At 42.0% G+C, this 23,986-nt stretch overlaps 1 protein-coding gene across 4 annotated transcripts; it reads left to right on the top strand.

Annotated features, from left to right (window-relative positions):
* Positions 1-1,942: 1,942 nt before the first annotated feature.
* Positions 1,943-23,786, top strand: SPG21 (SPG21 abhydrolase domain containing, maspardin). 4 transcript variants are annotated; one of them, XM_025166746.2, is made up of 10 exons: positions 1,943-2,097; positions 7,083-7,182; positions 8,223-8,314; positions 16,029-16,190; positions 17,384-17,464; positions 18,646-18,791; positions 20,583-20,691; positions 20,967-21,074; positions 21,910-22,050; positions 23,089-23,786. In XM_025166746.2, the coding sequence occupies exons 3-10, from the start codon at positions 8,252-8,254 to the stop codon at positions 23,212-23,214; spliced, it is 936 nt and encodes a 311-aa protein (XP_025022514.1). In that variant the 5' UTR covers positions 1,943-2,097; positions 7,083-7,182; positions 8,223-8,251; the 3' UTR covers positions 23,215-23,786. The 4 variants fall into 4 exon arrangements, with proteins under 4 accessions (XP_025022514.1, XP_025022515.1, XP_007428433.1 ...); XM_007428371.4 differs by having other exon boundaries at positions 1,970-2,200; XM_025166747.2 differs by lacking the exon at positions 7,083-7,182 and having other exon boundaries at positions 1,947-2,097.
* Positions 23,787-23,986: the final 200 nt, after the last annotated feature.

Raw genomic sequence — 23,986 nt, 5'->3', positions numbered from 1 at the left:
ACATAAAAAACAACAGTCCAGAGGGCAGCCTCCACAAGCATAAACCCACTTTGAAAAAATTTCTCAACAAATTCTTAAAACCAATCCTTTAGCTTTAGTTTGTTTCAGACTTCAGAATTATGCCACTGATTCTGTAGTCCATGCTGTTAGCATAAATTAAGTTCATTCACCTAATTCCTCAATATCCCTTAAAAATAGAGAAGGATAAACAGAGATGAAGGTCTATAGAAAAAGCTGTTCTTTTTTGACCTGCCGGTGCATTTCCTCATTAAAAAAGAAACAGAAAAGCCATATAAGGAGCATATCCTGAAGTCCCATAAAAAGTAACTGGTTCATAGCTATCTCAAAGTAAATAGCATTGAAGTGCCATTCATTTGAAGTATAGCAGGACTTCTTCCTGTTTTCCTCTATTTTTGGAGGAGCAGGACACCTCCACCCATTCAATTCCACCCATTCCAATGCTTTTTATTTTCCTGTTCTTCCTTGCTATGAACAGAGGTAAATATATGTTCTCTCTAGCAAATATTCCATTTGTGCAGAGGAAGACCCATCCCCAAACTCTGGGCCTTTCCCCGGTTTCCTCTAACCACCTTTATTCTGCTATGTTTGTATGACATGGCCTTCATTCCCAGCCCCTGAGTGAGATAGGTTTACGCTCACCTTAGCTGTTCTGTTGTTAAAACAGTCCCCCCCACCCATATTTTGTTACCATCCAAGGATGCCTCAAGGTGTGTATAATCAGTTAGGTTTTTTCTCCTGTTCCTTTGGAGAGAGGTCTGCAGAGATTTGAAAGAGGGGCTGAAGAGGTGGGATAGGAATCCAAATCAGGGACAGCCAACTCCAAGGCTAGGTGGGAAACAACCGTGAGAAAAGGCTCTCTAAAGTTGTGGCTAGTCAGTGTACAGGTAGTCCTAGTTTAGATACAACAACAACAACAAAAGCCTCTGCCGTGATTCGGCAAATCTTTTAACACAATGAATGAATTTCCTGAATGTATAGAATTTGCTGAACCATCGGTGTGTTTATTTACTGTATCCTGCTATTGAAGTTTTTATTATGTTAGCCACCCAGAGTTGTTTACGTGAGATGAGCCACCATATACATCTCATAAATAAATAAATAAACGTATTGCCAAAAAGAACCGTGAATTTGGGAAGCCAGTTTTGGGCTTTTCGTCTAACGCAACCTCTCCCCCTTTAAAGAGTTGCTAGGATCAGAAAGACCCAGGTTCCCATCCGCCCCCAGCCATGGAAGCTCCCTGGGGCCAGACCCTCCCTCAGTTTACCTGCGGAGAAAAAAGTAGCAAAATAGCATGCTAGGTATATCCTGAGCTCTTAAAAACAAAATCTAACCAATGCAATAAATTGTTGCTGAAGCACTGGGGGGTTTAGACTGCATCACACCCAGAAAAAGGGACAGAAGATTTTGGACTTCATGGAGAAAAGGAAGTAATTGCACCAATCATCAGCCAGACGGTGAGAAATCATTTAAGCATCGGGCTCACATTCCTAGCAGGGGCCATCCCCAACCTAGGGCTCTCCAGATGCAATGGGCTGTAACTCCCACAATCCCATGCTTATTGGGGATTGTGGGTATTGTAGTTCAACGCCTCTGGGAGGCATCACATTTGAATATTAGAGAGTTATACGCTGTACATCTGAAGGTGGGACTGAACAATAGATAATACAGGCAGAATTAGGCAAAACTAGTAAGGAATATAAGACCTCCTCGTAGAAAGGGGGCAATAGACAAATCCATCTCCAGGCAATGGGGAATACTGTAGTTCCACTTTAAAGAGATCGATATGCGCCTGCGCGCCTCTCCGCCCCATCACGTGACAGGGGGCTCGCGCACTCTTCCTTCTTCCGGCTCGATTGTCTCGCTCAGCAAATCCGCTTCCACTTAGAAGCCCTTCCCCTTTTCGGCGTGACGTCAGAGATTGGCGTGCCGCTGGGTTCCTCGCCCACAGGGGAGGCGGGGCTGGGCAGCGTCGGGCTGCTTTAGGACTCGCCGAGCGAGGGGAGGAAGGTACCATTTTGATGGCAGGAGGGGGCTACCGTAGTCCTCCCTCCCGTCCGCGGGGCTGACGCACACTTGGTAAGCCGCGGGGCTTTGCATGCTGCTTTCCCGTATTGAGGAAGGAATTCCGCGCTGCTCGTAGCGGACCGTGCCAGGACTCCGAAATATACACGTGGCTGGGGTAAAAGAAAGGGTGACGGTCGGGTGGGGTGTCCTATTGTCCCCAGGCTTCCTGTGTTGATTGGGACTGCGGAAGGGGGGCAGCCCCTGCCCTGGGGAAGGAATGGAGGGAGTTGGGTTCGGAGACCTTCCCTCAGGCTCACTAGGAAGCCAAGCTGGGCCACCTGCACCCAGCCTGGTCTCCCTTGCAGGACTGTTGTAAAGATCCCATGAATTGCTCTCTGAAGGAAAGGTGGGGGCCTCCTCAGGCACCCTAAAATCTCTGCCAGGTTGCTGGTGTGAAAGTTGTGCAAGACAGTGGGACGGGGGGACCCTGGGTGGAAAGCGATGGGACTCTGGAAGGGGTGCTGCCCTCAAAGAAGGGGCTGGGAGGCGAGAAGGGGGCGGGAAGGTGGGCTTCTCCCCTCGTTCATTTAAGCCCCTTTTTAGCATCGTTAAGGCACCAGCCTGCGTTACGCTCTTCTTTCCTTCTCCGCCACCACAGCACGATCCACCTTAACGGGAAAGCTGGTTTGCCAGGAGAAATGGGGCTTCGGTCTCGATTAAGGGTGCATTGATCTCGTTTTGCCCTGGCGAATATTTCACGCAGACCTTGATTACTGATGAGACCTGTTGGCAAAGGGCAGGAGGTGGAACGACCTGGGTTCAGGTGAAAGGAAGGCCATTTCGGTTCCTTACCGTAAGAGCCGTCGGACGGTGGAAACCCTAGAGAAGGGTCTATTTTTATTTTCTGCATTTTTTTTTCATCGTTTCATGGTTTTTTGTTGGGAGTTGGGCAGTGTCCAAATGGAAGAGCATCAATAAACGAACAAAGAATAGAAGGTGCCCTTTTGCTACTGAAAAGGCATCAGTCGGGGTTCTTTCCCTTGGATTCCTGCACCAAGCAGGGACTGGACTTCACGACCTCAAGGGTCATTTTCAACTCCATCATTCCACGATGGATTGTTTTTAAAAATGGTTGGTTTCTTTACAGTTGTTTAAAGTCTTTTTTTTCCTTCTCCTCATATATACTGCTCAGAGTTCCTTTGGGGGAAGTAGAATGACAGAGAAATACAATAAATACTACAGAACTGCAGCTGTTTCTTCACCATGCCTGGGGCTTCATCCCTGTTGCCACTCAGCTGGTTTTTCACGGGTTCTTCTCTCATTAATCCTTCCCTTGCTCTGTGGCCCTCGCCTTCTCTCAAAACCTTTAGATTCATACGTCGCGTTGGAGCAGAGGACTCTCCAGAAAAGCTTATGTTGTAATAACTGGGTTGGGCTTCAGGCTGCATTTGAGGTTGCGAAGTACCAGACATGCTGTTGGTGGAACAATAAATAATGCCTAAACTTTACGGTTATCCTGAAAGTATCTGTAGGAGTCAAGGAATGTTGCCCAATTAAATAAACCTTGCGCAATTGTTTTGGTATGTGAATAAAAGTTCAAATCCTGCTTTAAAACTGAGATTGAATCGGGGGAGTGATTCCTCAGAAGTCTGCTTGGTTTCGATGGACTTGTATTTCAGAAAGAACAGGGAAGCGTTTTCACAGGTTCCTACTGTTATTGTTAGAGGCCCAAGGGACTTTTGTAGCCAGAAGTCCCAATTATCAGTTTCAGTTGGCATGCCGACAAGTATACTTTTTGGACGGGAAGGCATGTGTGTAGTGATAGCCTCACACTGAGATTATTCTCATTGCTTCATGTGGGTCTCAAATTTTGTCTGGTGCAGAAAAGGCTGTTGAGTTGCTGTGTGTCTGGCGCACCTCTATGGAGGCAACTGTGCTGGCTATTTATTGAGCCAAATTCAGAGTTTTGCTTATGATGGACACGGGCATTTAGCCACATCATTGAAACCCCGCCTGTTTTGTATGTGTGATGCAGTCACGCCTGCAACTTGGTTGATCCCCTCCTCCTTTGGGGTCAGGATAAATCCACCTTCCTGATGCAAAGCATTGGCAAGGGGTTCTTGAGCATGTCAAGGGCCACAGAGAGCCATCTGCGGTTGCTCCTTGGTTAGCCTTCTCTGTGGTGTCCCCCATACTACTAATCCTCTTTTTGCAAATATTCATGTAAGACCTCCTATCACAACTTTTAGGTGCCTGTTAAAGATTTCTCTTTTCACCCAGGCCTTCCATGTCTATTCAAGCAAATAGTTCTGTTTTGCTTTTATTTTTCCATCCCTGTCATCTATTGAATGAGTTATTTTAAGGCATTATTTTATGTGTTTATTATTGCCTTTTAATTTTTATTGTTAACTGCTTTGAGAGACAGTTCTGTGGGAAGCAGTATTTAAAATAAGTAATGAGGCATGCCTCCAAGCAGAGATTTGCTATGCAAACAAATTTATTGTTGTACATCGCTTTGTGTATTTCATTCCTCTCTGGTTTTGCCGTTACTGTCTCTCTCCACTGTGTGTGTGTGCATGCGTGCGCGTGTGCGCAAAAGCCATAACGCCTAGGTTAGTGATGCTATGACATTCTTTGTTGACTAAAAATATTTGGAATGTGTCTTGACTACTGAATGCTTTTCAGTATGGAATACATAGGTAAATGAATTAAAAATATCCTTTAAATATGTGGTAGCTTTAGAATTATCAGCAAAGAGAATATAGGGAGCTCATTGGTGAGAACTGGAGAGAGTCCTTTAGTTCACAAATGTTATTCTGCATAATTTACTGCCAGGTGGAACAGCTGACTATACTTTTCTCCATGCTTTGATGATCATTGAGGATTTATGGTCAAAGCTCAGGGATCAAAGGAAAAGCCCAATCATTAACTGTACTGAATATTTCAAATAGATTTTCTCTTGCTATTCTTGGTAATTTAATATACTTCGCTATACAGTGGCATCTGAGAGATTCTTCATGGTTTAGTAAAATTACAAGCTCATTTTTCCAGATTGTCTAGCATGGTCCACATCTTGTGACTAAATGATTGTTGACTGAAACAGCCGCCATGGTTGGATTCACACAGTGCTAAATAATGAAAATAATAATAATTTACAAATCACAGTGCTTAGGTTTGCCTATCAGTTGTTAAGGAAATTAGCAGCAGTTGCAGACCAGGCAAAAGGCAGTGACAGCTTATTTTAAATTCTGGAATTGGCAGAAGGGTAACATTAGCATCTCCCTCTGGACCTTGCCACACAGCATTTGATATAAGCTTTTAATACGTTTTCTTGAACATAAGTAAGCTTAAAGTCAATAAGACAGTTCAAAGGAGAGAAAATCATAGAAATGACAGAGGAATCTTTGATAAACCATTTATCTTTTTCAAAATACACTAAATTAGCTTTGTATGTGCTAACTGCTACAACAATATTATCTGCTTTTTACTGGAAAGGTTGTTTGATCTCCTCAGTAGAAGAATGGCTAACGAAGTGTGGGACGATGCTTCAATGTCTGTAATAACTTCATATCTTAAAAACAAATCTAACTCAAAATTCAGTTCAAACTGGAATCCATTCCTAGAATACAAATTTGAACCAGATCTAAAATCTGCATTCCTTACACACTCTTATCAGTGTATGTTTTATTTCACAGTAAATATCAGAAACAGATTTTTACTGATATGGATTGGATTTATTATAGGCTATAATTTTACTGGTGATTTATACTGTGTTGATCATAGTTCTCAATATTCATTCTTAGTTTAGAGCAGTGTGTTTCAAACTTGGCAACTTTAAGATGTGTGGGCTTCAACTCCCAGAATTCCCCAGCCAGCATTCTGGGAGTTGAAGTCCACACATCTTAAAGTTGCCAAGTTTGAAAAACACTGGTTTAGAGTTTAATAGTGATTTTTAGACTGTTAAACAAATAGAATACATTCAGTTACTTAAAACTATGCTATACTAGAAAATTATAACCTCCATGACGTGTCTAAATCCCTTGTTCATCTATTTGTACAGGTAATCCCCAATTTAAGAATGAGTTTAATTCCCAAGGTCCATCCTTAAGTTGAATTTGTATGTAAGCCAGAACAGTATTATTGAGGAATACCATAGAAGTAGTATTGCTTAATGAACTCGAACCGTTGTGCATTTAACTCAAATTTCGCTACAGTAGGCTCCGATCTTAACTAGGGGTCATCTGCAAACTGGGTGTTCTTAACCCGGGGACTCCCTGTATTGTTTTATTATCTTGTCATCTTTTTAGGTTTGTTTGTAAATTTTCTTTAATGTTCAATAAAAATACAAACAGGAAACAGGAAAAGGAACAAGGACAGGAGGAACATCCTTTAGAGCTCAGGAGGTTGAGCTATGAGCAGCAGTTGAAGACAGGGCTAGATCTATGGTTTACAGACCTTATTGCGATATAGGCTCTTAAGAAAGGTCTTCGGTATGGACAGGAAGAATTTTAAACAGCCTGTGTTTCCAGTCAGGCAACTGCCAGTCTTGGTTGAGCTCCATCTGAGAAATGTAATTTTTGCAGTGGTGGGAGAAAAATCCACCTGTGTGTGCATTGGAATAACAGTGGAAAAGCAGAGAAGGAAATTCAAGATTAGCGGAACAAGAAGGAAGGAAATACTGTAAAAAGGTGGCTCTTTCCTAAAACTCAGGATGGGCATAAGTAAAACAAGGGAAAACGAGAGGAGGCCTTTCTTCTTACTGCTATGGTAGCAAGAACAGAAAGGGACAAAATGTGGCAGAGAAAAGATAGGGGAATACCGTATACAATTTCAGAGGAAATCACAGGCAAACTACTTCATGGCTTATGCTGAGGTGTCAACTTGGTCACTGCCATTTCAGTATCAACAGATGTCTCAGGATGCAAGGCGTGTATCCAGGTTCATAAACTAGCAGATTCAGGACATACTGTGAGAGAAAACGTATACAGCTAAACTTGTTCTTTAATCATACCGCAGATACCAATGGTTTCTGGGGGTTTTTTTACTGTGTTTTGCAGATTGGTGAATGCTTCCGCCGTCTAAAACATTTCCTTCAGTCGCTAACTTTCAGATTTTACCCTGCGCTTCTGTCTTGGTTATAATTCAAAGACATTCAAGGTTGGTTGATTTTGTTCTTACAGAATTAATTACGGGACGCATAAGCTCCGTGTTTAAATAGCTTGTATAAATCCTTTCTGTAGAAGAGCAGAATGGAGCAAAAATGTGTTTTGATCCACATTTTGCAGCTGATGAACAGACTTGGGAGTTAGCTGTGATGAAATATGCCTTCTTTCCAAGCTATTGGGGGGGGCGGGTAAGGAAGAATTGAGGGGGGACCTAAAGCCCAAGAAAAGACAGAACTGTGGAAATGCTTCTGAATGTATAATGTTTAGCAGTATCCTGAAAGTTAGGTACTACCTACTCCATTACATATTTAGCTGTAATCTTGTGGGAACCCGTAAGATGCACAACTCCTCTTATGATGTAACTCATCTGAAGTGTTGGTTTCTTCTTAAAGTTTGCGTCGTGCCAGCCTGCTTGCAGTTGTGTGAGTCAGACTTGGCATTTAATCATGGGATTCGGTACTTCAGTTCTGTCACATGCAATGGCCCCGCTTTAATTTTATAGGTGGGAAAAAAAGCAGGTGGTCTTGCCCCTTCAGACTATAGAAGAAGAACCGGGTTAGTCTATGGCAGTGTTTTCTCAACCTTGATAACTTTTAAGATGTGCGGACTTCAACGCCCAGAATTCCCCAGCCAGAAGGGTTGGGAAAAAAATCAGGAGTGGGGTAGCCCCTTTGCCAATTAACAAATCTGGTTAAATGGCAGACTTTTCATCATGAAAGCTTATGCCTTTTAATAAAATTTGCTAGCGGAAAAAGGTGCTCCCAAGCTCTTTTGATTTTTAACTCCATGCTGTTGGGTTAAAGACTAGATCAAAATGCTTCCCGCTTTAAACCTCCACACGTGGTCTCCGCCTTCATCCCTTCTCCATCCCTTCTGAACGTTTCTCACTGCTTTTAAAGCGAAACATTTTGGGAAGCAAGGATGATAGAATGACAGGATTGGAAAGGTTTGTCCTGAAGGAATCTCTTGCTTCTCTGTATGTTCTGTGACGCTTGCATTCTTCGTCTGAAATGGTTTCTCTTTGTATTTCAGAATTTCCTTACCTTGGACCTGTCACCATCATGGGAGAGATTAAAATCTCTCCAGACTATAGCTGGTTCAGAAGTACTGTTCCTCTGAAAAAGGTGAGTGCGGATTTATTTCTCTCTCTGCTCCAATTTAGTTTGGGAGTATTGTTTTATACACTGAAGAATGCAAGCCTTAGAGCTGACACACAGATTTCATTTCCTTCAGACAAACAAGATTTGTCTGGGTGGTCTGGGCTGAGTCTTCTGCCATCTGCAGTGTGTGTGGGGATACATTTCTCCTTCGGCCCTGTTTTTTTGTTGAGTGGCTTCTGGAAATTCACAACTGCTAGCTGTAACAGCTTAGTGGCTGGCTTTCAGGAGAACGTGCCGTTTAGAAGTTTGCATAACTTTAAAGTATTTTTCTAGGCTAGAAAAACTAAAAGGTATGGTGGAAATTGAAGAGTCTTCTGCGATCTAGTATCAGCCGATCCACATGGATAATATTTGTCTCAACTCAGATTTTAGAGCCCACACTTAGAAAGACATGCTTGAACTTGTCCCATGTTGGCAGCACATGAAAGAGGAATAAACTGCACAGCAACATTTACTACTCAGTCTTTTGGTGGAATGAATTTAACCTCCCTCTCTCCTCAACAAGCCTTACTTCTGCTATGAAACCCTTGATTTCTTCCTTGTTAAGTTGCTCTTCAACCTGTATTGCAACAGCGCAATTAACTGAAAGATCGGAACTTCTTAAAAGCATGTGGCCAACTGCTTAAGCGTGCTCCCTTAAAAATCGGTCCAGATAGATCTTTCTAGTGAATAGGAGGTCTCTCAGCGGCCACACTTGAGCCAGATGGCTGCCCTACTGTGACTCAGCTGTGGTTTGATTGCGCTGACTTTGATACCGTGGCCGGAATGGTACGTGGTTCCGTGGTGGAACAGAATGATGCTGGACGGTCTTGGTGAAAAAGAAAGAATACGGTTTCTGGAAGAAGGAGGTTTCTTACAATATCAATAGCAGAGCTGAGCAAAGGACAGATTTGTGTATTTATTTAATACATTTACATGGCTGCCCACTTATATACATGACTCTGGGCTGCTAACAAAACAAAATAAAAACAGAGTAAAAACACAACCAATAATTAAAAAAACAGAAATAACATAAAATAGCAGCCGAGAACAATCACAACATCCCACAGTCAGCAAAACCAAGAAACGGGCTCATCCATCAGGGCCCCAGACTTTATGGTAGAGCCAAGTTTTTAATGCCTTGCAAAAGGCCAGCAGGGCTGGGGCAAGTCTGATCTCAAGGGGATGATGTTCCGAAGGGCAGGTGCCGTGGCAGAAAAGGCCCTCTTCCTGGGTCCCAGCAGATGGCACTCTCTCGTGGATGGGATCCGGAGCATGCCTCTCCTGCTGGACCCAACGGGACGGATAGATACCACTGGGGAGAGATAGCCCCACAAGTAACCCAGTGTCAGGATCTACGCAAGCTAGAAATCTTAGTTTCATTTAATTTAAACCAGCAATGCATACTTGACAGTTAAATGGTTAAAGTGTTAATTGGAGGCCTGCTTGCTTGTTCCCGCCATAGAAGTTAGGAGAAGGGGGGAGGAAGATGCCAACCAGGTGCTGCTGTTGTCTCTGCAGAGGCGCCAACAAGGTCAAGCAACTGTGAGACCAGGAGAAAGGCGCGAAGAATTTCAAGCGGGAAAAGAAAGTAGAAGGGGGGAGAAAGGGGTTTAAAAGGAGAGGTTTTGCTTAGCAATGCTTAGACTTAACAATCTATAGATGCTGTACATTTCTCTTAATAAAGACATCTTTAATGGAACTAATTAGACTCCAGAAGATTTACTGAACTTTGGGAATGAGTGTGCAGACTCTGACACCCAGCCCCAAACCATGAGGGGCTTTAAGAAGGTTGGTTTCAGAACAGATGCTTGCCTCTTCTTTAAATTCAGGATTCTCTGCTGAATCCTCTACTGGACATCATGTGGCAGTTAACACGGAGGCTTCATTTTCTCTGAGAACCAATCTTACCCTTATAGGAGAAGTTGATGAATACATTGGCATTTTTGTACTTCTCCTCTAAGGGTACCTTGTCCTAGCAAGCGGTGCCAGTCCCTCCCAGTCACTTTCTGTTCTCTCTGAGCACTGGACTGCTCTTTCAGACCTGCCTTAAAAAGGTTTAACATGGGTGGGAAAAAAGGGGAGAAAACAGTGTGATCTCCTCAAATTTAAAATGGGGAATTTATGCTGTCTCTTGTATCTAATGTCCCAAATCCCTGACTAAACCTGAGCTGTTTTCTTTCAAGAAGTGAATGACACTTCTTTTTTAATCTATACCCGTATCTTTTGATTTTTGTTTAAAACCTACTCTGTGTATTTTTGTCCATCCAGTTACAAAGAATCATTAAGATCCCTCAGCGCTCTTTTTTAAGGATCTAAATGTTTGCTTTACTTGTCTTAACTTCTGGTTTGGATGATTATTTTGTAATCCTTGTTTTTAACCCTCCAGTCTGCATTTAACGTTGCTCGTTGGGCAATGTTGAAAATTCCCATTAAGGCTGGAGAGTCATAGTAAAGTCTGTAGCTGTGGGTTGGTTTTGGGAACATCTGTAGTATTGATTTACTATGAAAAGTTAGTTGTCTGGGTGTCTGTAGAAAAAACAACAATGACCCTTTGCTTTCAGTCCTCCAGTATTTGCTTTTTGAGTTTCCTATGTGGTTTTCCCAGGCTAATGACCTTCTGGTTACCACTTCTGTGACATATTGAACATGGGAATTGAGAGAGGGAATGGCAGAAGTCGAAGGATGTCTGGGTCTCTAGAACTTAGCCCTGACAGGCAGCCTTCAAAAAGTGGTGACTCTGTAATCCTTTTCAGATCGGCTAGCTAAATTCAGGAGCAGTGGGTGCTGTCAGAATTGTCTATGAGTTAGCAGAACACATTCCGTGGCAATGCAGAAGGTTACTTCCAAAAAAGTTGCAAATGAATAACACATGGGGCATGTTGTAGCCTTTCCTTGCCTCCGTAGACCCACCAGAACGTGAACCTGACGCTTTATGAACACACCAAACGTTCTGCCTCTGAGTCGCATCATACGACAAATGGCTGTTTCATAGGATGGGGTAAGATGGGATCTCGCTCTTGAAGTGGGTGTTGATAAGAATGCTTGTGTGCTTCAAAGAGACCCACAAAAGTCTCCTGTAGGCCTACATCACAGAAGCTAGTTTTTGATGGCTGGGTGGCAAGAGCCCCCTGTCTATGGGGTGATGATGCTGAGTTGGTGAAGCAGCCTCATGTGGGTGGGTCAAGCAAGGATTTCATTGTTTCTTTGTTTGGTTTCTGTGTCATGCGGCAGGGGAAATTTCGTTTTAGCTCATATTACGCTATCTGTGAGCTTCTTGTCTCCAGTGGCAGGAAGTTGAAAGTTAGAGTGAGGTTGGCAGAGTCTTCGATGGCCACAAAAGGCATTTGGAGGCGTTGCCTGGAGATAGGCATAAAGGTCTAAAAATAGTTGCATGTACATAGACTAATACCCCCCTGCCAATGTATTTGTTTTTCAACATGAGATCAGTGCCTTTGTTCAGTGTGTCTACTTTCTGATCCTGTCAATAAGCACCAGTTCCTTTCCGGCATGAAACCAGGGGTCAGGCCCTTGGCTGTTGGGTTTCTGGCACGCAGGCCTGTTCCACTTTTCCTGGGGGCAGCAGAGAGGCAACCTAGGGGGAAAGGAGGGTTTGAACTGGGCAACTGTTTCTTCTGCCATGTGATTTTTCACATGCTCTATCAAATACTGCGATCGGTCTCCAAGGATCTGGGAGGTGGTCTTTTTTCTGAAGGTCAACCAAGGCATTCAAAGATGAAGGTGGAGGAAGAGAATGCTCTTCCTGTTGTTTCTGCAGAACTTTTACAGAAAATCTTGCTCGAGCAGCCACAGATATTTAGTCTGTTGTTATGTTGTGTATATGGTAAGGACTGCCGTTACAACTTTCAGAAGATTGTAATCACCTTTCTAAGCCTGACATCCTTGAGATGAGTGAGGTCCCAAAATTCTCAGCTCCCAGAATTCTCAGCCAAGGTCCACGTTGGTTGGGAATTCTGGGAACTGAAGGCTTAGGATATCTGCATGTGCTAATTTGAAATAGCTCCTGGATACTAGGTGCATTAAGGATACTAGTTGTCTGTCATTTTTTAAAACCCTATGAAGATAGACAGGGTCAAGGTGACCCTGAAAATGCTGCTTAATTTTTCCAGCAACTGTTGCAATACCTCAATGACTTACATTTATCAAATGTCTGTGGACAACAGAAACATGCAATGTGCTGGGTTAAGAGTCTTGTATTTACCCAAAAGGAAGGTGACCCTGATTTTAAGATAATCCCCATATAAAAGGAAGATTAGACAGGAAAACCCCATTAGCCTCTATTGCCACATTCTAAGGAAATACAAATGAACCTTTTCATTGAAAAGTTGATTATTTACTTTCAGGTAAAAATAGCACCTTGTTCCTTGGTGTAACCCTGTATGCATCTGATGGAGAAGAAGTAATGATCCTCAATAAATATAAATACATTTTAAAAAATAAATAAGAAAAGAAGTAATCCGTGGAAATTTAAAACATCTGCTAAGTTTTTAGGATACTACAGTACTTGTTTAAGTAAAAGTAAACTTCCAAATCATCCTTTTTAGACTAGAGCTGGTAACCCTGCAGGTAACATTTCAGTTGAATGTTAGGAAAAATATCTGAATTGTAGTGGCAGTTCAACAGTACAGCAAGGTGTCGGGTTCTATTTTTGCTTGAAGGTGTTCAAGCAGTCACCTGTCTGGATATTTTCATTTCTCCTGCACTGAGCAAGATAAGGACATTCACAGGTTTCCAGAGAAACCACTAATAGCTCATATGTTGGCATAATGATGAAAAAGTTAATGAAATACGGGACGTCAGCATATTACACCAAAAAGGTCTATGCTCATTTAGTTCATCTGCATTATTTGTTTTTGTTTTTTGTTTTCAGAACCTTTGACACTTACTTCTATATCCTGCCTGAGAAATAGTCACAATTCTCTTTACTGTATGTATCGTAGTAGACAGTATCTCAGAGAACAGATCCAAAGTGAAGGGTAAACCTCTGTGGCCACATGGTGTTCATATGATCAGCCCGTCTTTGCACCCTCCTTTGTTTGTTCTTGGCCAGTAACTGTTATTCAGAGATGAGCAAACCAGGGTTCATGATTTGTACTTAGCGGTAATCTAACTACGCAAAGAGCATCGTTCAGCCAGTTAAGCAAACTGTCATTCAGCATTTGGTTCTTATCCTGGACCCCCAGATGCCCTGAAGAAGCTCCCTGGTTTTCCAGAGAGTAAAAGGAAAGGAGAAGAGAAGAGAAACACTTTCAGACTTGCAAGATCCTCCAAAGCAACCTTACAATAAAGGTAGAGTTGGTACTCATAGTTGTGCTTCTTGGCTGGACTACCTCGCAGTGGTCTAGTGGTTAAGGCTCCTGGATAGAAACCAGGAGACGGTGAGTTCTAGTCCTGCCTTAGGCATGAAAGCCGGCTGGGTGACTTTGGGCCAGGCCCTCTCTCTCAGCCCAGCTCACCTCACAGAGTTGTTGTTGTGGGGAAAATAGGAGGAGGAAGGAGTATTAGATATGTTCACCACCTTGAGTTATTTATAAAAATAATAAAGGTGGGATTGGGAAAAAAGTACTATAGCTTATATACTCTTAGCTCATATTAGCATCCTTTTTCCTGCATTTGGTATTTTGGGCAGTGCCATTCTCCGCAGCAAAAGTGAGCAAGTTATGTATCCCCAGCTGATTTATGGTACTCTCTGGAGGCCCACAAGGTGTGAAATTTGCAATTCAGCCAGAACACAGCAGGTTCAAGCGACCTTTGTTTTTTAATCTTCAGAAGAATGTTCAGAATAAAAGACCAAATGTAAAATGCAAAAGATGTAAATTGGGCTGCACCAATTCAATTGGCAATATACGTTTTTGAAGTTTTATGAGTAGACCCATGGAGAATTGCTTTAGTGTGGCTACTGGGGATGAAAATTAACTTCCTGGTTGTTTTCCTGCTGAAACGGTTTTTGGTTCTGAACAATGTACAGTGAGCTTGTGACTTCCTTGTTTAGTGGAAGGGAAGTGGCTGTTTCTGATCTCCCCGGAAGAGCGAAACCTTCACGTGTCTTCAGACTTATGACCTGCCAGTGACAACAGTTGGGCAGCTGAAAATAAGTTGTGCTGGACTATTTCAAGCCCGCTGGTGTCTTTTCTCAAGATCTTCTCTTTCAAAGTGGAACACGTTGACGTTCATGTGATTATCACCCATTCCATATAGTAGGTAGATGTGTAGCTTAAATTGGGTTTCAGAAAAACAGTGTGCTTGGATCGAGGAAACTTATAAGTCATTGTGGCAGGGTGCAAGGAAGTAAATCCTTAAAACACTGTTGCAGACCAATCTGAAAAGCACATCACAAGTCATAATAATTTAATATTCCATGCCTTGTACTACAGAGCCTTATAAGTTAATGAGATACTGTCTAGACTGTGGATTGTGCTTAGGGTTGGCAAGTTGCGCAATGTGAGTGGGCAGAGTTGTGGTTTCACATACAAAAGCCGTTGATTTTTATTTCACGGCTTTGCTGCTCCTTCCAGGTAAGTAGTCAAGGAGAAGTGACAAGTGTAAACTGCCTTTATAGCCTTTATATGAGAAAGGAGGGCAGCCTGTTCCCCAAATAATTCAATTTTAAAAGGAGAGGGTTGTTTTAGATTCACCAAAAAAGTGATTACAGAAGCAAACAAATTTTATTTCATCTAATTTTCTTTGGGGACAAGCGGGAGGAATTAAATTAAGGTTCTTTTATCACTTGCAAAAGAGAGCAATGCAGACGTGGTCTGAATGGAGCCTCTCTAATTCCTCCCCTGTAGGATTAGCTTCTTTCCCACCCTGATCCCTTCAGGTTTTATTCGACTGCCATTCCATGTGCTTGACCATGCCAGCTGGGAAGGGTCGCCCAGCACGTCCAGAAGGCACTCAGGAAATGTTTGTTAGTGCACGTTGGCAGTCTTTGAGGACATAATGTGGCTCAATTTATTTTAAGAGAAATAGACGGAAGATACTCAGGAAGTAAAGGGGCCCTACCACATGGCATGATGAAATCCCAATTTTGCGAGGGAGGCTTGGGTAACTAATAAGCTGCGGATGTACTGGCACCAGTTGAATTTTATCAGAGTGTGCCCACGCATATGAAAGCTTCCAGGGTATGGCTGGCCACAGTCTTGCCATGTACCTCCCCTCCCCTCCTCAGCAATATTTCCCACATAATCAGAATCGTCTTGATGTACAATTGTAGTGGATTTTCTTTTGGAACCACTCCAAGTTGTGGGATTGGATCTAAAGTGATCCAAACTAATTCTTTTACAGTCTACCCATTCTTTTAGGACAGCCATGTTAGTCTATGATAGCAAGAAATCATGAGGAGTCTGGTAGCGCCTTTTCCTACTAACACATTTTCTGAAAAGGCACGAGCTCGCGAAAGCATATGCCTTTTAATAAAATGTAGTAGCTGGAAGAAGTGCTATCAGACTCCTCCTGATTTCTTGCACCACCAGTAGGGTTTTTTTTTCTTTTTGATGTGATAATAATAACTATGATTCTAATATTTCTGGTTCTGAGGGAGAAGTAGGCAAACTAGGCTAGGTTCAAGGACCATTTAATGGGTGCTCTTAAAAGTGACTAAAGGCCTTCGGTTGTACTTGTCAAGAGTAATGATTGCTAAGGAGTGATCACTTTGTCATCTCTAATGTTCATTTTGCAGATCATTGTAGATGATGACGACAGTAAGATTTGGTCCCTCTACGATGCAGGACCCAGGAATATCCGGTGCCCCCTCATATTTCTCCCACCAGTCAGTGGAACGGCAGATGTTTTCTTTCAGCAGATTCTAGCCCTGTCTGGATGGGGTTACAGAGTCATTGCTGTGAGTGTCTTCTGACAATCCTATGTTTTGTTTCTTGAACTTGCTTTCAAGACAAGTGCAGTGGCTTGGGGTCATGCAGTACCCCAAATCTGCCAGACATTCACTCAGTCAGAGCTCCTTATTCTTGTATCTAGCAGCACCCAGTAACTGGGTCAGTGGCCGCCATTTTGAATTCCTGTTGGTTTGCTCCAGTCCTACCTGGTATCCTATGAGCCCATGTGCTGGGAGAGTAACTGGTAAAGCTTCATTATGTTCCTGACCCCTTCCTTATTTGACAGGCATGGGTGTGGCTTGAGCACTGCAGCCAATCTGAGTTTGAGAGGCATATTCTGTGGCTGCCAAGCCTCAGTAGTGTATTTGTGGCAGAGTGTCACCCCTTGGTAGTGGAGCACCTGGCATTTCAAGCTACTCTCCTCTTCTGAACCATATCTGGATAGGGTAATGCTGCCTCCTCATCCATGGTTTGCTAAATACTTAAACCCTGAAATGGTTTAAAGACTTTGGCTGGAAGTTGCATTAAAGTTTTTGTTTTGGGAATAGGCTGAGATTTCTATATAAGAGTTATACAACTTGAGTTCGTTTAGAGGCCACACCTGGATTAATGTTGCATGCTGAGGTCTGCGCTCCAAAAACAGAAGGAGCTAGGGCCTGACGTGGACTACGGTTCGAAGGATTTAAGGGATAAAATTGGTGCTTTAAGCATTTGCAAAGATTAAGGCACCTCTTTGTCTCTTTGAACCTCCATGCAAAGGAAAAAAAAGCTTGAATTTTTAGCCCCAATACTAAAAACTTTTGTGACATTGTGTAATGACTTTGGAGGCCACAAAAAAGATACTGGGTACACCTGTGGAATTGTGGTTTATTTACTTACTTTTTTATTTTGAAATTATTAGTAGATCACCCAGTTTAAGAACTTGAGGTGGTTTAGAATCAAAGTAAGAAAAATCAATAATAAAACCAAAATCAACAACGATCCAACTAATTCCTGTAAGCAACCAACCCAAGAACCACAGGTCCATGTAGGGTTATAGAGTGCTACAACTTTGTACAAAATGGGATTTCCCCAGTTAAGGTGCAAATATGCCTCTGCTTATTTACCAGCTGAAAGGGCTCAAAGTTGCAAGGAATTAAATTTCCGTTATGGCGCACTGCATCTTTTCCTCATTACTAATATGTTTTATTTACCGTTTTAGTTGCAGTATCCGGTTTACTGGGAGATCTTTGAATTCTGCGATGGATTCCGAAAGCTATTAGATCATCTACAACTGGATAAAGTTAGTGCTTACAATAAAATGTTAGGTAAAAAGCCTAGAGTTTATTAATGTTCATTGAACCAACCAAGAGACAACCTCTTTAGTCTCTATTTAGTCACAAGTAGATTAATTTTAGGCATCTATTTGTTTGTATGTAAGATTTCTAAACTGCCCCCTTCCTAGGTGATGCACAAAGTCGAAGACAATACCAAGAGCAATATAATCAAAAGCAATAACAGTGTAAACAGTTGTGAAGAAAAGTGGGGCTGTTTCTTCCTCTAGCTCTTCAATCCCCTTCCGGAAATCCAGGTTTTAACTATTCTCTGGAAAACTTTAAAAGTTGGGGCCCTTCTTGCTCAGGATATAAGCTGTTTGAAAAGAAGGGGACATCTTGGAATACTTGTTCTGACCTCTAACTAGAACTAGTTCTTTCTTGTAATAGACCCGAGACCAAAGACGCTTTTTGTATAGGGATGCAAAAGGTATGACTTTTTTGTGGTTCTGTTGAAGCACAAAACAGACTCTCTTAGTATTTTCGTAGCGCTCCAAGCTCAAAACAGAGCATTCTTCACTTGAAACACAGCTCTTTTGACTGGCAAACGCTCCCCAAATATTCCAGTGGTCTGCTTTGCAGTTGAAATGGGCTTTTAAATTTAAGATGGTTGGATTCCAACGTTCTGCCCACTCCTAACTTTTTGCATAATGGTTTATAATAGTTTCTGAACTGATGCTTGCATAAATGGCTTATTTTTAAAAAGTGCACATCAGCTTGAAATGGTATTTATATAAGGTCCAGGGTTGGTTTACTGGTAAAATGAATATATTTCCACCAAGCAGATGTTGTTTTATTTTTGGAAGGACAGTTCTGTTTGATCACAACTGGTAAAACTTCAGAAACTATGCATGGAGTGGAAGGAAATGTTTTTGTTTGAAATGATTCATTTCTGGGGGGGAAATCCCCCCTACATGAGATGGCAGAGACTACTGAATGAAAACGAGAGAGAAATTGGAAAGTCCATTGTCTGAACCCTTCATCTGCTTTGAACTTTCACTACATAATTTGCTGCAAACATTTTTTTGCTTGTCTTTCGGTCTGCCATTCGGTGGAAACACGCCTAATTTCCAAATGCTTAGAATGGCAATATGCATTTGATAAAAATAAAACTATCAAGAGTGTTCTTCTTTCATTGTTTTAATATCAGGTTCACCTTTTTGGTGCTTCACTGGGAGGTTTCCTTGCTCAGAAATTTGCCGAGTACACCCACAAATCCCCCCGTGTCCAGTCTTTGATTCTGTGCAACGCTTTCAGCGACACCTCGATTTTCAATCAGACATGGACGGCAAATAGGTGAGATGCCAGTAAATAAATCAGGGCTTTCCTTTTTTAAAAAACAAACACACCCAAAGTTAGGTGACTGTAAAAACATCATGGCTGATCATCTGTGAGGTTTGGAACTAGGCCAAATGAGGGCAAGTGCATCTTGGTGGAAGTGTGGAAGATGGGTTGAAGCTAAGATCTGTCAAGCTTGTTCTGACCTTACTGGAAGGGTTTGGACGCTGTTCCCCTCCTTCCAAAGGTTTTTGAGTTTGAAGCATTTGCGTACTTGTCCATCTCTGCCTTCACGAGACATTTCTGGGGGGCGGTGTTTTAAACACAGAACCTCAGAATAATTGTTTTGAATCCATATTCCTTGTCTTTGAATAGAACTTCATTTTCTGTTACTCACAAGAGCCAATTTTGCAGTTGCTTCTGTTCTTTGAGAGAGTTAAGGGCCATGGTGGTGGGGCTGGGGGATACCCTCTGCAAGCCACATCCATGCTTTTGGGAGGCCTGGACTTTCCAATGTGGTCTTGATTTCGTCTTGTGGAGCTTGGTTTTTATTTATTTATGTATTTATTTGCATATGTATATATATATATGCGCATATATATGTGTGTGTGTGTGTGTGTATATATGCATGCAATGAAAGTACTTGGGCGGTATGTGTGTATATCTACACAAATCAAAGTACTTGGGGGGGGTTGTATGTACACGCAAATGAAAGTACAGCTACTCTTGATTTTGAAAACAGTGTCGGTTTCTCCCCCCCCCCCCCCCATTTGAGGGCATAATGGCAGAGGTTTTGTTTCCTCTTTCAAAATCAAGAGCAGCTGTACTTTCATTGGCAGCAATTAGGTTAGAGCTGGATTCAGGAACCACAAAAAGGCTGGGCCAATGGGTGCAGGCAGGCTGCTAATTGCCCACCCTGTAGCATGGTTGTGTCAGCAAAGACAGTTGAGTTTCACAACTCTGAGCTTGGACTCCAAGAGGCTGTAGTGTGTCCACAAACATAAATGGTTCCTATTTCCATTTATTCAGCTCAGACGTCCAACACTACTGTTGTGCTGTTACAAAAGCTGGCCTCATTGGCCTTTCAGAAGGCCTGGAAAACTTGTCTCTTTCCCCAAGCATTAGGGCCAGGAGCCCCAGTTTATATGTTTTCCTCTCTATTTATCAAGGAATTGATTATTTTTACTGAGCATCATGTTGTTTTTACCGATTTATATGAGTTTATATGGTTTCAATGTTTTGTTAGCCACCCAGAGTCATTTGTTTAAGATGGGTGGTTATGTCATTTTGCAGAACAAATAATTAATAAATTGTTGTTCTCCCACCTGGCTTTGGGGGTTGAAGATGTTCCATTACCCTGCTGGACCTAAAACCAGCCATGGATCTAAAAGTCCGACCATACAACATGCCAACCCTGAGTTATGCATGGTCACCACCATAAGACTATGCGTGTTCAACTCAGAAACAAAAGAATAAAAGACATTGAAATTAGCATAGGAGTTACAGAGTAAAAAGTTTGGTTACCCAGTGGTAATGTTCAACATTAAGTAGTCATTAACCTTGGAAAGGACAAGTTTTAACCCAAACTCTAGCAACCTTCTATGTATGATGTGTTTGTATACAGTAACGGACAGTGCAAAAGTCATCTGTGTGTCCTGGGAATTGTTAGGGATCAGCCTTACTAACATTGTGAAAGGGGCAGTATAAACCGAGGTGGGCTGAATGCAAAGGGATCTTTTTATGTTTAACTTGACAATGCAGGGCTTCTCCTGAACTTGGAGTCCTAACTGTATTCCTCTCTCTTTCCAGCTTTTGGTTGTTGCCTGCTTTTATGTTGAAGAAAATTGTACTTGGGAATTTTGCATCTGGTCCAGTAGACCCTGAAATGGCTGACGGAATTGATTTCATGGTGGATAGGGTAAAGATCCATAACGGTCAAATGCATTCTGGTTGCTTGATTGTGTTTGGAAGTTTGCTCATGGAATAGCAAATACTGGGTGTTTTCGTCTTCCTTCCTTGTTCCTTTTTCTGTTCAGTGGTGTGTGTATTATTAAGATTGTCTGTCAGTAGGTAGCAGTGAGAGGCCTTTTCAGCTCAAGAACGAAAAGGAAAATAGTTCATGCATTGAGTATTTCTGGGCTGCCAGATTTCAAATCCAAATGGATGTTTTTTGTTTTTTTTAATTTCTGAAAGCTGGAAAGTTTGGGTCAGAGCGAGCTGGCTTCAAGACTCACTCTCAATTGCCAGAATTCCTACGTTGAACCTCATAAGATCCGAGATGTTCCTGTCACCATCATGGACGTAAGCGATCTTGGGTTTAGCATTTGAGTTGAGGTGGGTTGACCAAAGAAGAAACACATTCTCATGAGAGAGAAAGTATGGCTGGCTAGACATGGGCCCAAGCCATCATTTGGTTTGGCTCCATTTATGCAGTAAACCATGGCTTAGTGTGATGTGTGAACCCATGTGAAGGTGTGATGTGTGAACCCTTGGCTCACAATTTACTTTTTTCTCTCAGTTGTGAAATACAGCACCCTTTTTTGAATCTTGAGATGGGTCTTGAAACAGGCCCACCCAAGGCAATTGCCCCTCCCCCCAAAAACGGTTTGGAAAGTCTTGTGAAGTCTGATGGTGGATACATGCTGGATCCAAGGAATGAGCCATACCCTGATGCCCTACCTGTATTCCTAAGGATGATTAAGAACAAAAGAGCCTGTTATTGCCTTGGAAGATTAGTAGTCAAGCATTTTCATACTGAATAGAAGACACACGGTTACTCTGTTTCATGGGAGACTCAGGGTAGAATAATTCTCCAAATACTCCTTCCTCTCCCCTGTCTTTTCAGACAATACTGAAAACCCAGCCAATCATGGTTTGGTCAATAAAAACTTCGACCAGGGTATATTCCTAGCTGGTAAGGATGTGTTGCAACTGGTTTGGCTGGGTATTTATTTGTGGGAAATCACCAACCCACAAGGACCTAGCTATGGTGGTCACCAGCATCATGTCCTGCAAGCATGGGACCTTTTGGAAGAGAGAACTGCTGGAAGGGAGAGAGAACATCTGGAAGGGAAAGACCCTGGGCTCCGTTGTATGGGATGGCAAAGCTCCTGCTGATGCTTGTTTTGATTCTTAGGTATTTGATCAGAGTGCTCTGTCCATGGAAGCCAAGGAGGAGATGTATAAGCTGTATCCCAATGCCAGGAGAGCCCATCTTAAGACAGGAGGCAATTTCCCATATCTCTGCAGAAGTGCTGAAGTGAACCTTTATATCCAAGTAAGTTCTGCTGCTTCATTTTCCTCCCTGATGGTGAATGTAGAGTCAGAGAGAAAGAAAACTTTAGGCAAGCGCTGTATTAGATGACTGGAGCAAGAGTACTGTGTTCTTGGTGTATTGTGTTTTTCCTGTATAGGCAATCTGAGGATTCTTTAGCTGAAGAGTGGAGTAAAAAAAAAAAAGATTAGCATACTCCCAGACCCATGCACGGAGGTAACCATATTGAATGAACAAGGAAAATATGCCTAGAAATGCTAACTGTGGTTGAATTCCCCTACCATCCCATCTTTCCAATTGTTGGTTCTTTTTTAAATTACTAAACTGGTTAGAATTGTGTCATTAAACTAAAGTAGACTCCTTTGGTTCCGTGATCTTTTTTATTACTAAACTGGTTAGAATTGTAACTGTTAAGCTAAGGCACAGCAATTAAAACTAAAATGAAAAGTGAGCAAAACTAACTTCTCTCCCTTCCCCTGACCCTAATAAAGAGTTAACAGAACGTTCCTCTTCTTCTGCAACTGGGAAGCTGAATGAGTATATTTGGAAGGATGGTGAGATCTGTGTTGCGGTTTCTAAAGATCTATGTTGGGTTTTTTTTTTCTTTTTTAAAGAAATAATACGTATCCTGTTTTGTTAGTCAGTTTGCAGATGTTTGGTAAGACGTTTGTATGGGAGTCAGCGTGTTTTCAGCGTGCAGCTTCTTCTAGTCTATCTGCTTTGTTTGCACAAAATGTTGCCCTAACATTTTTAGAAAAGGGCCAAAGTCAAATAACCAAATGTTAGCCTGGAACTTCTGAATTAGATTGGTTTGTGTTAATTTCTACTCATATGCTATATATGTAGGCTATGTATATAGCTAAGTTCCTCTCACTTTCTCAGTGCTAATTACACTTTGGAATTCATACCAGAGTACATTTCTCGAAGTGCATGAGAAACTGTAGCGGAACCAGGGTGAAGTCATACTTACTTCTGTCGGCGTTTTTTGGTTTAGAGAAAAAAAGGATGAATAGGTTCTACTTCTGTCCATCTGCCCTACAGATACACTTGCTTCAGTTCCATGGGACCAGATATGCTGCTATTGACCCCTCCATGATCAGCGCAGAAGAACTAGAAGTCCAGAAAGCTAATCTCCAACCCAGCAACGAACAAGAACAACCATCATAATTAGCTGATTGGCCGTTCTTTCATCAGGAGGGCCTCGCCTCTTTCCTTTTTGGCAGACTTCCCTTCCAGTCCCATCTGACCTTCTCTTGTCCTTCTCTTTTCCCACTAAACTGGCTAGAACTGTGTCGTTAAACTCAGCTGGACGGATTTCATTAAATGACATAAGACTATGGACGCTCGCTCCCATTGCTGTTTCACAAGCTATATTTGGATAATAAAAGTTAAGGATGCAACTTTGGAAGACTCATTTAAGAACCAAACAAACACAGCTGTCAGACTTAAACTTTTGGTGTACCAAAGCCTTCATTATTGTGGTCTTACAGAGAATAATCTTTTTAATATATACAGATATATATATCTCCATGCAGAAAGGGGTTACGTTGAACAAATTATGGATGTCTTAAAGCTCATTTATAATTTGAATATTTAGTTTTAAACTATGTTGGAAGTGTCAATGTTGCTGTTACTTTTCTTTATATACCGGTATTGCTTAATGACTTGAAATCAAAGGGTGTTTTTTTTGTAAAATTAACTTGCTATCTAACTTTGTTTTGAATAAAATTTTAACTGGGGGTGGGAAGACTTCTCTGCTGTTAAGAGTATGCAAGATAACAGCTCGGCTTCATCCTCAAAGTTTATCAGGTTTGGGTTTGGGTACAAATTCTGTAATAGCCTGCCTGATCTGGAGCCCTCCAGCTGGGTTAAAATTTTACAAATCCACAGAGTTTCCAGCTCTGCTGTTCATAATTCTGGGAGATGAAACTCAATGGAA

Source organism: Python bivittatus, unplaced genomic scaffold (assembly GCF_059951505.1).
Source record: "Python bivittatus isolate LINGU-HERP-01145 unplaced genomic scaffold, Pbiv_v1 ctg000210_np1212, whole genome shotgun sequence".
Taxonomy (NCBI): Eukaryota; Metazoa; Chordata; class Lepidosauria; order Squamata; family Pythonidae; genus Python; species Python bivittatus.
The sequence above is the reverse complement of the archived record's forward strand: the minus strand, read 5'-3'. Positions and strand labels throughout refer to the sequence as shown.